Raw genomic sequence first — 13,814 nt, forward strand, 5'->3', positions numbered from 1 at the left:
TTCATCACATCTCAAAGAACCACAGTTACAGTAACTAACCGTTTCTTCCTCTTCTTCAAGCAGATGCAGCCATGTATTCCACTTAGATGACTCACAAGCAATACCCCTCCCAGGAGGCAAGGCTCAGAGTCTGCCTAAATAAGAACTGCAGCATCACCCTTCCCAAGGTTGTATCCACCCTGGAAGATGCAGTAATGGCATAATTGTTCATAAACGCATACATGGAAGACCATGTAGCAGCCCTGCAAACATCTCAGATGGAAACGTCATTGAGGAATGCTATTGACATTGCTTGCACTCTCATTGAATGAGTTCACACCCTTTGAGAGGTAGTAGCCAAAGCTATTTCATCCGCAGTCTTGATACAGTGCAGGTAGGCCCATGTTAAGGTCCCACAGAGAAACCAGCTCTTGGACTGAAGAATGTAGACGAAGAAGCCCTTTTAAGAATCTTGATACTCTAGGATTGGAGAAGATTGCTCTACCCTGAATGGGGGGCAGAAATGTCTATTGCAAGTGCATCTTCAGCGATATAAACTAAATTCAAGTCCCAATGACTGAAAGTGCAGCAGGTACTCCAAGATGTCTTGGATGGACAGCAGCAGTGGTTGACTTCTGCAGGTTAATGACCAAATGGAAAACAATATCCATTTTGCTGAATAGGCCATCCGGGTAGAGGGTTTTCTACTGTTGAGTGGAATCTGCTGAATAGCTGCCAAACACTGCTCTTCCTCTTCAGTCAGCCATGCAGCAGCCAGGCCATGAGATACAGGGAGCTGAGCACAGGGTACAAGGTGCAGCCATGATGGAGAGGAAGCAATATCGGAGACTGAATTGACAGTACAAGAAGATTGGAGAACCAGCACTGCCTTGACCATACCAACTGTGGGATGATTGGGATTGGGGGAAAGGCATAGAAGAGAGCCATTTGCCACCTGAGATGGAAAGTGTTGGACAGTTGAGTTTGGACTGAGCCCCCTTGAGAGCAGAACAGATGACATTTCCTGTTGACCCTGTGGCACAGAGGTCTATTGTCAGAATGCCTCAAATTGTGAAGATAGTTTGAAGGATGCTTGTCTTCATGGAAACCACGCGTGACTCAGCGCCCCACACTGGAAATGGTGCTCTACTATGATGAATCAAAGGAATTTGCTGTGGCTCGGTAAAACCACCACATGAAAGTAGACCTCCTGAAGGTCCAGGGCAGCAAACCAGTCATTCTGAGACAATGCAGGGAGGAAAATTGACAGTGACCATTTGGAACCTCATGTACCAGATACATTTGTTGAGGCTGCAAAGGTCAAGAATGGGTCTTAGCCCTCTCTTGGATTTGGGCACCAGAATGTACTGGGAATAGAAACCCTGACCCTGGTGATTTGGTGGAACCTCCTTCACCGCCCCCTACACAAACAGAGAGCGAACCTACTCAAGGAGCAGTAACTCGTGAGAAGGCTTGCTGACGAGGGACGGGGAGGTAGGGAGAGTACGAAGGATAGAGAGGAACTGGATGGCATAGCCTGATCTGACAGAGCTTAGGACCCAGCTGTCAGTGGTGACTGAGCCCCAACCATTATGAAAGTGGTCCAGCCTGTCCCCAAACAGAGGGGATGGGGTGGGGGGAATGCAAATGTAAGAATGGCCATGCTGGATCAGATCAATGGTCCATCTAGCCCAGTATCCTGTCTTCAAACAATGGCAATGCCATGTGCTTGAGAGGGAATGAACAGAACAGGCAATCATCGAGTGATCCATCCCGTTGTCCACTCCCAGCTTCTGGCAGAGGCTAGGGATACTCTGATCATGGTGTTGCAACCCTGCCCACCCTGGCTAATAGTCATTGATGGACCTATCCTCTACAAAGTTACCTAGTTGGGTTTTTTGTGAACCCTGTTATAATTTTGACCTTCACAATATTTCTTGGCAGAGTTTTACAGATTGACCATACGTTGTGTGAAGAAGTATTTCCTTTTGTTTGAAACCTGCTGCCTATTAATTTCATTGGGTGACCCCTAGTTCTCGTGTCAAGGAGTAAATAACATTTCCTTATTCACATTCTCCATACCAATCTAGATTTTATAGATCTTTATCATATCCCCTAATATGGAAGCTGTTCAAGACCCCTAATCAATTTTGTTGCCCTTCTCTGTACCTTTTCCAATTCCAATGTATCTTTTATATGATGGGGCAACCAGATCTGCATGTAGTATTCAAGATGTGGGCACACTATGGATTTCTATTAAGGCATTATGATATTTTCTGTCTTATTATCTATCCCTTTCCTAATGGTTCCTAACATTGTTAGCTTTTTTTTTTTTATTGCTGCTGCACAATGAATCCAAGGTCTTTTTGAGCAGTAACAGCTAATTTAGACCCCATAATTTTGTATGTATAGTTGGGATTATGTTTTGCAACATGCATTACTTTGCATATATCAACATTGAATTTCATCTGCCATTTTGTTGCCCAGTCACCCAGTTTTGTGAGATCCTTTTGTAACATTTTGTAGTCTGTTTTGGACTTAACTGTCTTGAGTAATTTTGTATCATCTGCAAATTTTGCCAGCTCAGTGTTTATCCCTTTTTCCAGACCATTTATGAATATGTTTAAACAGCACTGGTCCCAGTACAGGCCCCTGGGGGACAGCACTGTTTACCTCTCTCCACTGTGAAAACTAACCATTTATTCCTATCCTTTAACCAGTTACTGATCCATGAGAGGACATTTCCTCTTATTCCATGACTGCATGCTTTGCTTAAGAGCGTATAGTGAGGGATCTTGCCAAAGGCTTTGGAAAGTCTAAGAATACTATATCAACTGGATCATCCTTATCCACATATTTGTTGACCTCCTCAAAGAATTCCAATAGATCGGTGAGGCATGATTTCTCTTTACAAAAGCCATGTTGACTCTTCCCTAACAAATAGTGTTAATCTATGTGTCTGATAATTCTGTTCTTTACTGTAGTTTCAACCAGTTTGTCTGGTACTGAAGTTAGACATACCAGCTTGTAGTTGCCAGGATCGCCTCTGGTGTCTTAAAAAAATTGGCACCCCATTAGCTATATTCCAATCATCTGGTAAAGAAGCCAATTTAAATGATAGGTTACATACCAGAGTTGTAGTTCTGCAATTTCATATCTGAGTTCCTTCAGAACTCTTGTGTGAATACCATCTGGTCCTGGTGACTCACTACTGTTTATCACTTTGTTCCAAAACCTCCTCTAATGACACCTCAATCTGGGGAAATTCCTCAGATTTGTCATTAAAAAGAATGGCTCTGCAGTGAAGACTGATGCAAAGAATTCATTTAGTTTCTCCACAATGGCCTTATCTTCCTTGAGCGAGGACTGGAACACTGCTCTGGACGAAAGAGTCAAAATTGGTGTTTGAGTTGCCGGAAGAGGGTGCATGGCCTGCCTGAACCCCGAACCCATCTGCTTCTTTCTGTAGGATCTGTGCCCCTTTCTGTGGTAGTACCGCTGTCTCGGGGAAGAGAAAGGCTGCCCTGCACTACAGATGCTACTGCAGTTGTTGCTGTTGAATGTCACATTGGTGCATCTGCGGTGCCAGTATTTACACCCCCAAAGGACCTAACAGTAGCCTAACGTCTTTTAAGGAATGCAGTCTTCTCTGTTTTATCTGAGAAAAAGTGGCTGGCAAATCCTCAATGGCCTGCTGGCACTGGGAGCGATGCTCAAGTTCTGCAGACAGAAAGACCTCCTCATGGTCACCGCAGAGGCCATCACTCTGGCTGAAGTATCCGTGACATCCAGCATGGACTGCCAAGAAGTCTAAGTCTCCAAGCTGCTGCTTCAGACAAAGATCTCTTGCCACTTGAGTCTGTTTAGTGAATGATCTACAAATTGAACACTGCTCTTGACGTGGGCTTTGCCTAGTTACACCACGCACCGCATGTGGGGATCGTTACTGGGAATACACCCTCCCCCCCCGACAATGTTTTAACTACAACTAACACAAAGTCTAACACACACTATACTGGGGTACTAATGAACTATATACAACTAGAAAAAAAAAAGTCACTGAATAGAGGATTGTGAGGTTGAAAACTGCAGAGTTCTGACTCCAGCTATGGGCAATAAGAAGGTACTGAGAGAAGCTGGGGCTGCATATAGTCAGGGGTGGGGCTACAGCCATGAAATAGGAGCGTCGCCCCCCTCACACACCTAAGTGGAATACATGGCTGCATCCACTCAAAGAAGAATCTAATTCACTGACCAGGTCAAATACAGTTGCATACAATTACAGATCAGTGTTACATAGCAGCTCCATGTCTGCAACAAGCATTGCCATTTTAAATATTGGAAAATGGAGGCACAGAAATTAAGCAATATGCCATAGACTTGGTATATGGTACTTGTGCAGATCTGGCATTACAACCGTGGTTTCTCAGTTCCCAGTGCCTTACCAATTCTGCCTCCCTGAATTAGCAGATGCAATGCCTTTGTGTGTTCAGGACACCATTTGGAATTAAAATACAAAGAAGCAGGACTTTATAAATAGTTTTAGCCTCCGGTTAGAACCGTTTGTTATCAGAACCAAAGTATCTTACAGCATACAGAGGTGGTAACTTTATTTCACAGGATTAAAGACACAGTACAAAATGAATCTGTACATCTTTCTATTAACATAATTTGTTTACACAATTATATTACACTTTACCAGCCTTTATACTGCATTTCCTTAAATACAAAATAAATTTTAAAAATCCCTACAATACCCTCCTAACAGCTGCAGCTGATAAAGACAAAAAGGACTTTTGCCAGTAGCCCTTGCTGCCCTTATGCACTTGTAGTAACTCTCAAGTCATACTAAGCCTTATCCTTGTTGTATATTTGTGAATATTTTCTGGAACCCAAACATAAATATCAGCTTATGGTTGCTTATTTAAAAAGGAAAGGGTTGGTGAAGTTGAGCTTTCCCCTGTAATAACAATGTGCCAAACTTAATTTGTATATTGATGACAACAGGATTGGTACATAATATTTTTGAACATTATAAATACTCTGACAATACATTTAACCTTCTTGAAAAGTCATACAGAAAGACAGGTTGATGAGTTTTACTTCAGCAAGTTTATCACAACAGCCAAAGTCTCATGGAAAACTTTAAAAAGTTTCTCTTTTATGTTTTGAAAAAACAATCTAAGGACATTTGTATTAACACAAGCTCCTTTCTTCTGCTATTTATTCCCCATTTGAAATTATTAGTCACAGGGTGACTAATATTTCCAAACAAATGAATAATGACAACTGATGTAAGCAGACCCTTGGACAATCACCACCAAGGAAAAGGCAGATGACAGAATCCTAAATTCTCAACTTGGCAGTTAAATCAACTATTTAAGAGAGTTTTGTTTTCAAATTACAAGCAACATTTTTAAGTTGATAGGTACATAAGGTTACCTTTTGGGATCACTGGAATAAAATTGTCTCCTCAGATCTTCATCTTCCTAATTTCTTTCCACATGTAGAACTCCCACTGATGGCATTTGGGTACTCTATTGTTCAGTACAGTAAGCACTGGGAAGATTACATAGGTAAAGTTTGCACTTAAAACACTGCTGTGTGTGTGTGTGTGGGTGGGGGGGGGCTATAAAATTATTTAATTCAAAACAGACTATGGTTCACATTCAGAAACCCTGTTCTCATTCAAGCTTCCAGAATAAAGAACGAGAGAAAAGAAATATAGGGGAAAATAAGCCAAGCAGAATTTAGGGTCAGTAGATTTTTAACCAAGTACAATCTCAAATTATCACTTATTTCTGACTGAAGTTACCTAACTTCCCAGTGGTAAAGTAGTCAGAATTTGCATATTAGCCTTCAGAGTTAGGCAGGTGCATACACAACTTTAGCAACATAACTTCATTGAATTAGAAACAGAATTTGAATGAACTGCCACACCAAGTGATCAACTGAATTTTATTTTAAACCCAATCCCCCTTCAAACTGCTCTTGCACACAACTAGAAAGACAAGGTGTGCCACTAAAATTGAAAAGATGCTCTATAAAAACAAATACCAGCAAGATAATTAAAAACCCACTCCTACTTACTTACGAAATTAAAAGAACTGGTTGATAAACTGTGTGCACAACCTGAAATAATTCAATATTACTAAGTCTTATTTTTGTAAGAAGCAAAAATATGCTGCAAAGTTTGGAGCAGAACAGTAAGGGATTGTCAGAAAAACTGAACCACCTTGTAGGTAGCGGACCTAGAAAATTTACTCATATTTCTTTAATCCCTGAGTTAGTTTGATGTTATTCATATTAACTAGTTTCTGCTATTACCACTTTATTCAAATGGATGCCATTTGACAAGATTAAGCAATGGTCAACAGTAGGGGGAAACTTCCTTATTGCTTATGTTGTATTTCTCAAAAGGCAATTCTATAAAATGAAAAAATATTTTGATGATATATTTCCTTCTGTTGATTTCTTTAATGTAAAATGTTTCAGCTATGTGCAAAGCCAGCTACGAAAGATCGCTGTTATAAACCACATAGCTAGGATTAAGTCATTAGAATTTAGCTCTATTAGATTATGGATACACAATGCATTCAGTGGTGGTGAATTGGAAAATGTTTTCCATCCAGCCTTGAACTACCTCATGCTGAGCTAGAGAGATCTACAAAATCAAGGGAAGAGGTAAAATACTGCAAAGGGAAAAGGTTTGGAAGTTCAGTAACTGCATTATTTAAAAAAAAAAAATTCAGTGAACTGCTATACATTTTAATCAGACCATGTAGAAATTCAATACTTTTCCCTCTCAAACAGAATTGAAACATCCTTCTGCCCCAGAATGCAACTTCCATGAAGACCTAGTGAGATTCTGACTCCACGCTCTTGGAGTATCTAAAAGTTTTTTCTGTATTCATAATACTGCAGTCAGCCACAAAACATGAGCTTCCAGAAAAGAATATTTAGCCCTTCTCCCAAAATGCAACAAGTTAACTGCAAAGAGACCTTGCCCATTCAACTCTTTATAATACATTATGTACAAAACCTACAAGATCTCACAGTTTCGAAGCCTTTTCATACAGGTTGGTTCTTTCTTAAATGCCAATCTACTGAACAAAAGCCTTTAAAAAGGAAGCAGTTAACTCTTTAAATGCACAATGTACGATCTAGAGAAAACATCAGAGTCTTGAATATTGAAATTTCATTTTGCTTTAAAATAGTGTATCCACAGGGTATAGCCTTAATATGGAAACAAATATCCATATCTGCTACTGAGAAAAAGGAGTACATATTTCTGCCTTCTTCCCCCAGAAAGCTATTCTCCCATATTTACTTTGTGCATTTAGCTTCCAAATGGTTATGATCAGTTAAAAAACTATCAAGAATTTTACAAAACAAGAACCTTGAGTTTATAGGTCAGATTCTCTACCCCAGGGTGGCACCTTTGCACTGCTCTAGTGACACGAAGGAGCCATAATCCATTAGGACCATCTCCACTCTAGATGCTCCTGTGTTCCAGTGAGGGGCTGTTACCAGCTGGCACATTTCCAAGCAGTTCTTAGGCTGCTCTGAAGTGCAGCAATGCTGATGAAAATCCAGCTCCAAGAGTAAGGAGCTGGAATTCACCTCTTTGTACCCCTTTCATTTAGATGTGCTCAGAAGATAGAGGCAGATTCTCTGCTGCACCCACTATGTATGTAGCAAGATATATAGATTTTAGCTGCATAAAAACCTTGCAATACAGGTCATTTCCATTGTACTTACTGACTGGATTGCTGAAGTTGTAAGACTAGCTGGAGAAACACGAGAGTCCCACCTTTTAATAAAAGAAACACTAGAAAAACAGTCTACCTATAACTGAGCTGAGAAGGCTTCTGGCTATGTCCCCACCATCAGCATCTTTTCTTAACACTAATTCTTGCTGCATTCTACAGTTAACCACTCTCTCCTTGCTAGAGAGACAAGAATAAAAAAATAATGCAGGAAGACTAACAAATTGCCCTTTTGCTCTTGTGATATGAAATCCCACAAGTTGCACAGAGGCTACACGAAAATACTCACCACTTTTCCAAATATTTGTGGAGGACATTCTGTGGAGGATTTTTTAAATCATTCTTTTATTTTACAAATGCAATCTATCCCTATTTGCCTTCTGGAATAGAGATTGGCCATTAGCAAAAATGTATGCTGCAAGGAAAAAACAAAACCCCGAAAGTGCAAATCACAGAGAACAAGAAGTTTGCTCAATAGTTACAGATTTTGCTTTTGTTTTTGCTTCTTCTGAATGGAAACATTCAGGTCAAAACATCAAAGGCAAATAATGAGACTATGTGAACTGTGAATAATTAAAATAATTAAAGAATAATTAAAATAAGGTCTGTAGGAATACTTGGGATGCAGATAAGAAAAACAAATTCTCTCGCAGTTCTAGAGGATTTTTTTTTTGCTCAGAAGAGTAGAGTTCAGGTTTTCAGCCTTCCAACATTTTTTTCTTTCTACATGGGTCAGCTCTTGTTAGCCAATGTTTTCCACACACTTTAAGAGATGATGAAAAAGGACTTTGAATAAAGAGAAATTGGATGTAGCAGGCATCACTTTTATAGTAGCACATTTGTGTTTCACGAAAAAAAGCCATTGTGTTATTCCATTGGCACTGAAATAACATTCAAATCAGTCTAGAAAAAGTTACTTATCCCTGAAAAAAAGGCATCATTCTAAGCAGCTTTCAGAATTTTATGCTTCTTTGAGCCTCTTTTGGAGGGAAAGGACCATTGATCTGTCCTAAATCACAATGAAAATAGTTTCTGCTGGAGAATACAGTTCTTTTCATAGAGATTCCTGTTGCTGCTATTGTGGCGGCTGATGTTCTGGGGGAGGTTCTTGTTGGGGCACAGCTGGCCGCAGCCCTGCCGGTCTGGGGATAGCTTGATGTTGCCTCTGTCTGTAAGCTATAACTGTTCCTAGGAGCAAAGCGATGATAGTCATAAGGTAAAGGTCCCATTCAGGTCCCAACAGCTGGTCCATGTCAAGATGTGACAGTATCTCTCTGACCTAAAAAAACCAAAACAAACAACTCACCATTATGTTCTTCTGGCTGCATGAGTCAGAAATGTCATAGCGATGTTTCAGGCATCGTTAATTCTGGGGAAAGCCACCTGTATGTTTTATTTTTAGCAGTTTTCTTTTAATACACCAGTACCAATATTTGTCATTACAGATTAACCAAAATCAAGCTCCGGTTTCAACAGCTACAACAGGAAATGCTATGCACTATAAAATGAACACCTGCAACTTCTTCTTATGTAGTTACATATCTTTATGTACCCATAAAAAAAAACTTCAGTCTGAAGGAGGAGCAGAACAGTTTCTATTAGTTAATGTGGCAGCATGGGTTCTTTAAGTCTTAAGCCTGAGGCAAGAAGAACCCATGCTGCCACATTAACTAATAGAAACTGTTCTGCTCCTCCTTCAGACTGAAGTTTTTTTTTCCTATCGTATTTTCTTCCATGGAGCTCAAGACTTAACATCTGCAAGAAAACTACAGGAAAAGAATTTTGCAGTAGTTCAGGTATCATTTGCTTATTTTCTGATGAATGCTGAAGTTTTTTTTTTTTCTTTTCATTTGCTGGAGCCTGCCAAATGTCCTGAACAAAAGTGCAGAAGTAGAAACCAGAAGTGGAGAAACGGAGAGAAGGGGATGATGGTCTTATGCTTATGGCACTGAACCAGGTCTAAGGGAACTGAATCCAGGCCTCTTACTCTGCCCAGACTTCCTGTTTGACCATCAGCAAATCAATTAATCTCTCTGTGCCTCAGCTCCCTTTCTGCAAAATGGGCATTATCATTGCTTTCACCCTTTGCGTGTCCTGTCCTTAGGGGTGTTGAGGGAATACATTAAATTAATGAACATCGGAGGCAGTCAGATAATATGGTGATGGGGGCCATACAAGTACCCAGACAAACATTTCTTTAATGCCCATCACTAAGCACTATGTGGAGACCCTGTTGAGAGAACAGCACAATAATTGTATTGATAATAGTTTCTGACTGGGGTGGAATTATTATGGTTGCATATAAGGGAGTGCAAATACAGTATGATCAAGCCACAAAGAAGGAAAGCAAATAAACACTGGCATGCTGTTCCTGGGATGGTAAGCTTAATTCTGGGGAAACCTGCTCACATACATAAGTTACCAAGTTTTGGGCCAGGAAAGTTCTCCTGAAGGAAGTATTAGCACAGCGTCTAGAACACTGATTGGGGGATTATTAGGATAAAATGAGTATATCCCACACAATTTCTTGCAATTGCAGAGGTAGGAAAGGCATTGTTTTCCATTTTTTTGGAGACATAGAAGAAAACAAGACAGTGCAGAAAAGCTTATCCTAAAAGGTACGCAGTTTGGGTTGGGGATGCGATGCTTTGCTTCCATTTCTAAGGAAGTTCCAGAGTTAGGAATAAAGATTCCTTGCCATCACTCTTAAGCGTATGCATTACTTACATTGGTTTCTCGTACATACTGCAAGGAGTAGACAATCCCGAGTTTACAGAGTGCTAGGAAGACAGGAACTTGAGCATCTGGGCTGGCTTCAGCTGCCATGTCATAGAAGCGTTTTGCAAGGTGAATATCCTGTAATTAATACATAATACACTGAAATCTATTTCCAAAGAAACCCAAACAAAATTAAGGTATTTAAGCTGGCAGTTACTTCAGGGTCAAGAGCTTCTGATACCAAAAAGGAATTTTTATACTTTGACTGTTTGCTAGATAAGAGCCAATAATGCCCATTCATTAAAAAAAAGGCCTTTTCAAACGAAGAATTGTTTTGTGGCAACTTTATTTCATTAAGATCTGTTCTACCTCACCTCCTTCTGTTTCAGGCCATGTATTTGCATCCACATCTATGCTAGCTTTATATCTGTGTGAGTAAAACTGTTGAAATTGATGTAAGAGTGGCAGTTCAATCAATATATTTTAATACACCCACAGAACTTTGCAAAGCAGTAGGGGAGCCTTCATCCTAAAACACTCTTCCGCAGACACTCCTATAGCAGACTGGCCACATACATTAGAGAATACCAACCAACCAAGCCCCAGCATTTTAGGCCTCATTGAATCCATTTTAGAATGCAACCCTAACTATGCAGATGCTACCAAGTGACTCCATAATCTGCTTCCTGCTATATGACAAAGCCTTAATTTATGTCAGAATTTTAAGAAATACAGAAAACCATCTTATATACACCTTGTGCTGATGGGTTATATTAGCTATTTTACTGTTGGTTGTTTTATTTCAATAAAAGAAAGGTTGAGAGAATTCCTTAGAAATCTCCCTTAGCAAGCTTTTTGTTCAAGGTGAAAGAGAATACTTCCCTTTTCACACTTGTGCTATACTAGCAGTAATAAGGGAAATAAAGTTAGCCATAAAGTTTGTTAGTGCTTTTAGTTAGAATCATAACTGTTGTGTTCAGTTTATACACTACTTTATATGCATTTTGTATTTCCATTTCTTTCTGCTATTTTATGAAGGAGAATGTTTAGTAAGTTTATTCTTTACACAAAATATTTGCTATAAATTTGTTAGGTGCAAACTCAATTTTGAACATTAACGATACTTGTTAAAAGCAGCCCCCACATCAAGAGTCTTTTTTAAAAAGAAGCTAATAGAACTTGGCAAACTCATTTTTCTCAAATATTAAACCAATGCAATAAAAATAGTTCTTCTCAATCCATTTTCCATCCCTCGAAAAACTTCTGTTTTTAAATCCATAATCAAGCATCTCATTTGGGACAAATTCTAAGAAATATTGATGTTAACACAATTTATTTATTTATTTTTACAAACACCTCAAAAATTGAGAATGATTGAAGTCAGGAAGCACTTGTTTAAATGAAAAAGCATGAGTTGACTGACTAGTGAAAGTGAAAACAGGGTATGTTCATATCCTTACTTACTGTAAACACAAACTTGGGCTTTCCTTTAAACTTTGTAAATTGCTGTGTTTTCTTAATTGAAAGAGTCTTATTTCTAATTTCCTATTATAATTCTTTAATGTGAGTAATGATCTGTATTTTCTTTAATACTTAAAAAGCTGCCTGAAATTCCATCCCCCCCCACACTCTCACCCTCCCTCCCCCCCCCGAGGCAAATAAAGATTGTTAAAAGAACACTAAGGTTGCAAAGCCAAGCAATCAAATTTTAGCTAATGCCAGAATTAAGGCTGCCTATGCAATTTTTGGAAATTTAGATGCTAAAATTTAATAACTCTACAGAGCACATAGTAATGATTTTTGAAAAGTTTATAACATTGCCAAATTTGAATAGATTTTCACGGAGATGGCAAAAGGCACATTTCTAATTTCAAGTCCCTGTTCCAAAGCATGGGGACACGAAAGCTTTTTAAAGAAAAGGTTGTGTGATTTTTTTAAAATGAGCAAAAACATTTTCCTAAACTCATTCTTGCTGATCCATTTGGCTGAAATCTTCCACAAAGTATTCAGCCTGAGGTAGACACCCAGCATGCAAAATTTCTTCCCAAACAGTTACAGTTTAGTAAAAAGTTACAAGCAACTGAAAACAGGGTCTTATAATGGGAAATGTTGGGCCACTTTCGTAAGAGGTGTTGCTACCTGCTCTGCCTATTATTATTATTATTATTATTATAACATACACCCCCCACACACATTAAGAGAATATTAAAGTTTCAAACGCAAATACTCTAAAATTATGAAGTGAGAGATTTACGGTTGCCTATTGCAACCATAATTTTGCCTCCTTGTGAAACCAACCTATGCCCTGAATAGGGCAGAGGTTCTGTGGAAAATCAGTATATTACCGTGCAATTAAAGATACATAATACATACACATAAGGTGACAAAATGAAGATAGCATAGGCAATCGCAAATCTGGCATTTCATAACTTTCAATGGCTTGACTTGCCAACCTAAATAAAGTTTTTTACATGCAATTTCCTGGCTTTTTGTGTGTACGTTAAGGAAAGATAATTTTTTTTTTATATCTGGAACAATCTGCACTCCACCCCTTCTCCCATCATTACAGTTTGAACCCCGAATCTTCAGCGTTGCATCACAGACTTCTATCGTTTGAGTTATAGGACTAATCACACTAGCTCACAACAGGAGAAGGCTGCCATCAAAAGGGAGATTTTTTTGGAGAGGGGGTTACGGGTCTATGGAGCCATGTGCTAGTTCCAAGAAGTGGATGAGGGGGAGCTCTGGCTTGGCTCCTTTCTTTCCCCCCTGCAGAGGAGGGGGACCCTCCTACCCCATGTAATGTTCCCACAATAGGAGACAGGACTGTTAAGGACATGTGCTGGGTCCATGGCTTGGCTCCTTGCCACCCAGGTGTTCTGTATATTGTCTGCTGCTGCTTTGGCAACAGCAGGGGTCCAGCATTTTCATGATTAATTATCTTGGCACGCTGCCAAAAGTTTTCTGAGGAACCCAAGAAAGAGAAGAGAAATAGAGATTTTTTTAAAAAGATGTTCTTTCTGAGAAAATTTGAATGAATTTAATTGGGGATGGGGGGGTACAAAACAAAAGAAAGACAAATGTGCTTTGGTTTTTTGGTTGAGTGTATGCTGGATTTCAAAGACCTGCTGCAAAGGAGGTGAGAGATAAATAAATAAAATTAATAAAAGATCAAGAATCCTTTCTAGATGGAAAGTAATAGGCAACACAGAGACAGATTGCTACTAAATGCCCCTATAATAATGTATGAGTTCTGAGCAGTTCTTATATGTACATATATTCTTCACCACGCATTACACAAAAGAGTGAGAACAGGGTTGAGGTTTACTAGACCAAATGATCTATTTA

The 13,814-nt window shown here is 39.3% G+C and overlaps 1 protein-coding gene across 1 annotated transcript in view; it reads right to left on the reverse strand.

Annotated features, from left to right (window-relative positions):
* Positions 1–6,719: 6,719 nt before the first annotated feature.
* The window catches only part of SEL1L (SEL1L adaptor subunit of ERAD E3 ubiquitin ligase), a 56,086-nt gene continuing 48,991 nt past the window's right edge, over positions 6,720–13,814 (reverse strand). Inside the window, exons 20-21 of the mRNA XM_038405894.2 lie at positions 10,476–10,604; positions 6,720–9,027 (exon numbers count right to left, since the gene is read on the reverse strand). Of these exons, the coding sequence (XP_038261822.1) occupies positions 8,824–9,027; positions 10,476–10,604 (333 nt within the window). The 3' untranslated portion in view covers positions 6,720–8,823. The remainder of the gene's footprint in view (positions 9,028–10,475; positions 10,605–13,814) is intronic.

This window comes from Dermochelys coriacea, chromosome 6, assembly GCF_009764565.3.
Source record: "Dermochelys coriacea isolate rDerCor1 chromosome 6, rDerCor1.pri.v4, whole genome shotgun sequence".
Lineage (NCBI taxonomy): Eukaryota > Metazoa > Chordata > Testudines > Dermochelyidae > Dermochelys > Dermochelys coriacea.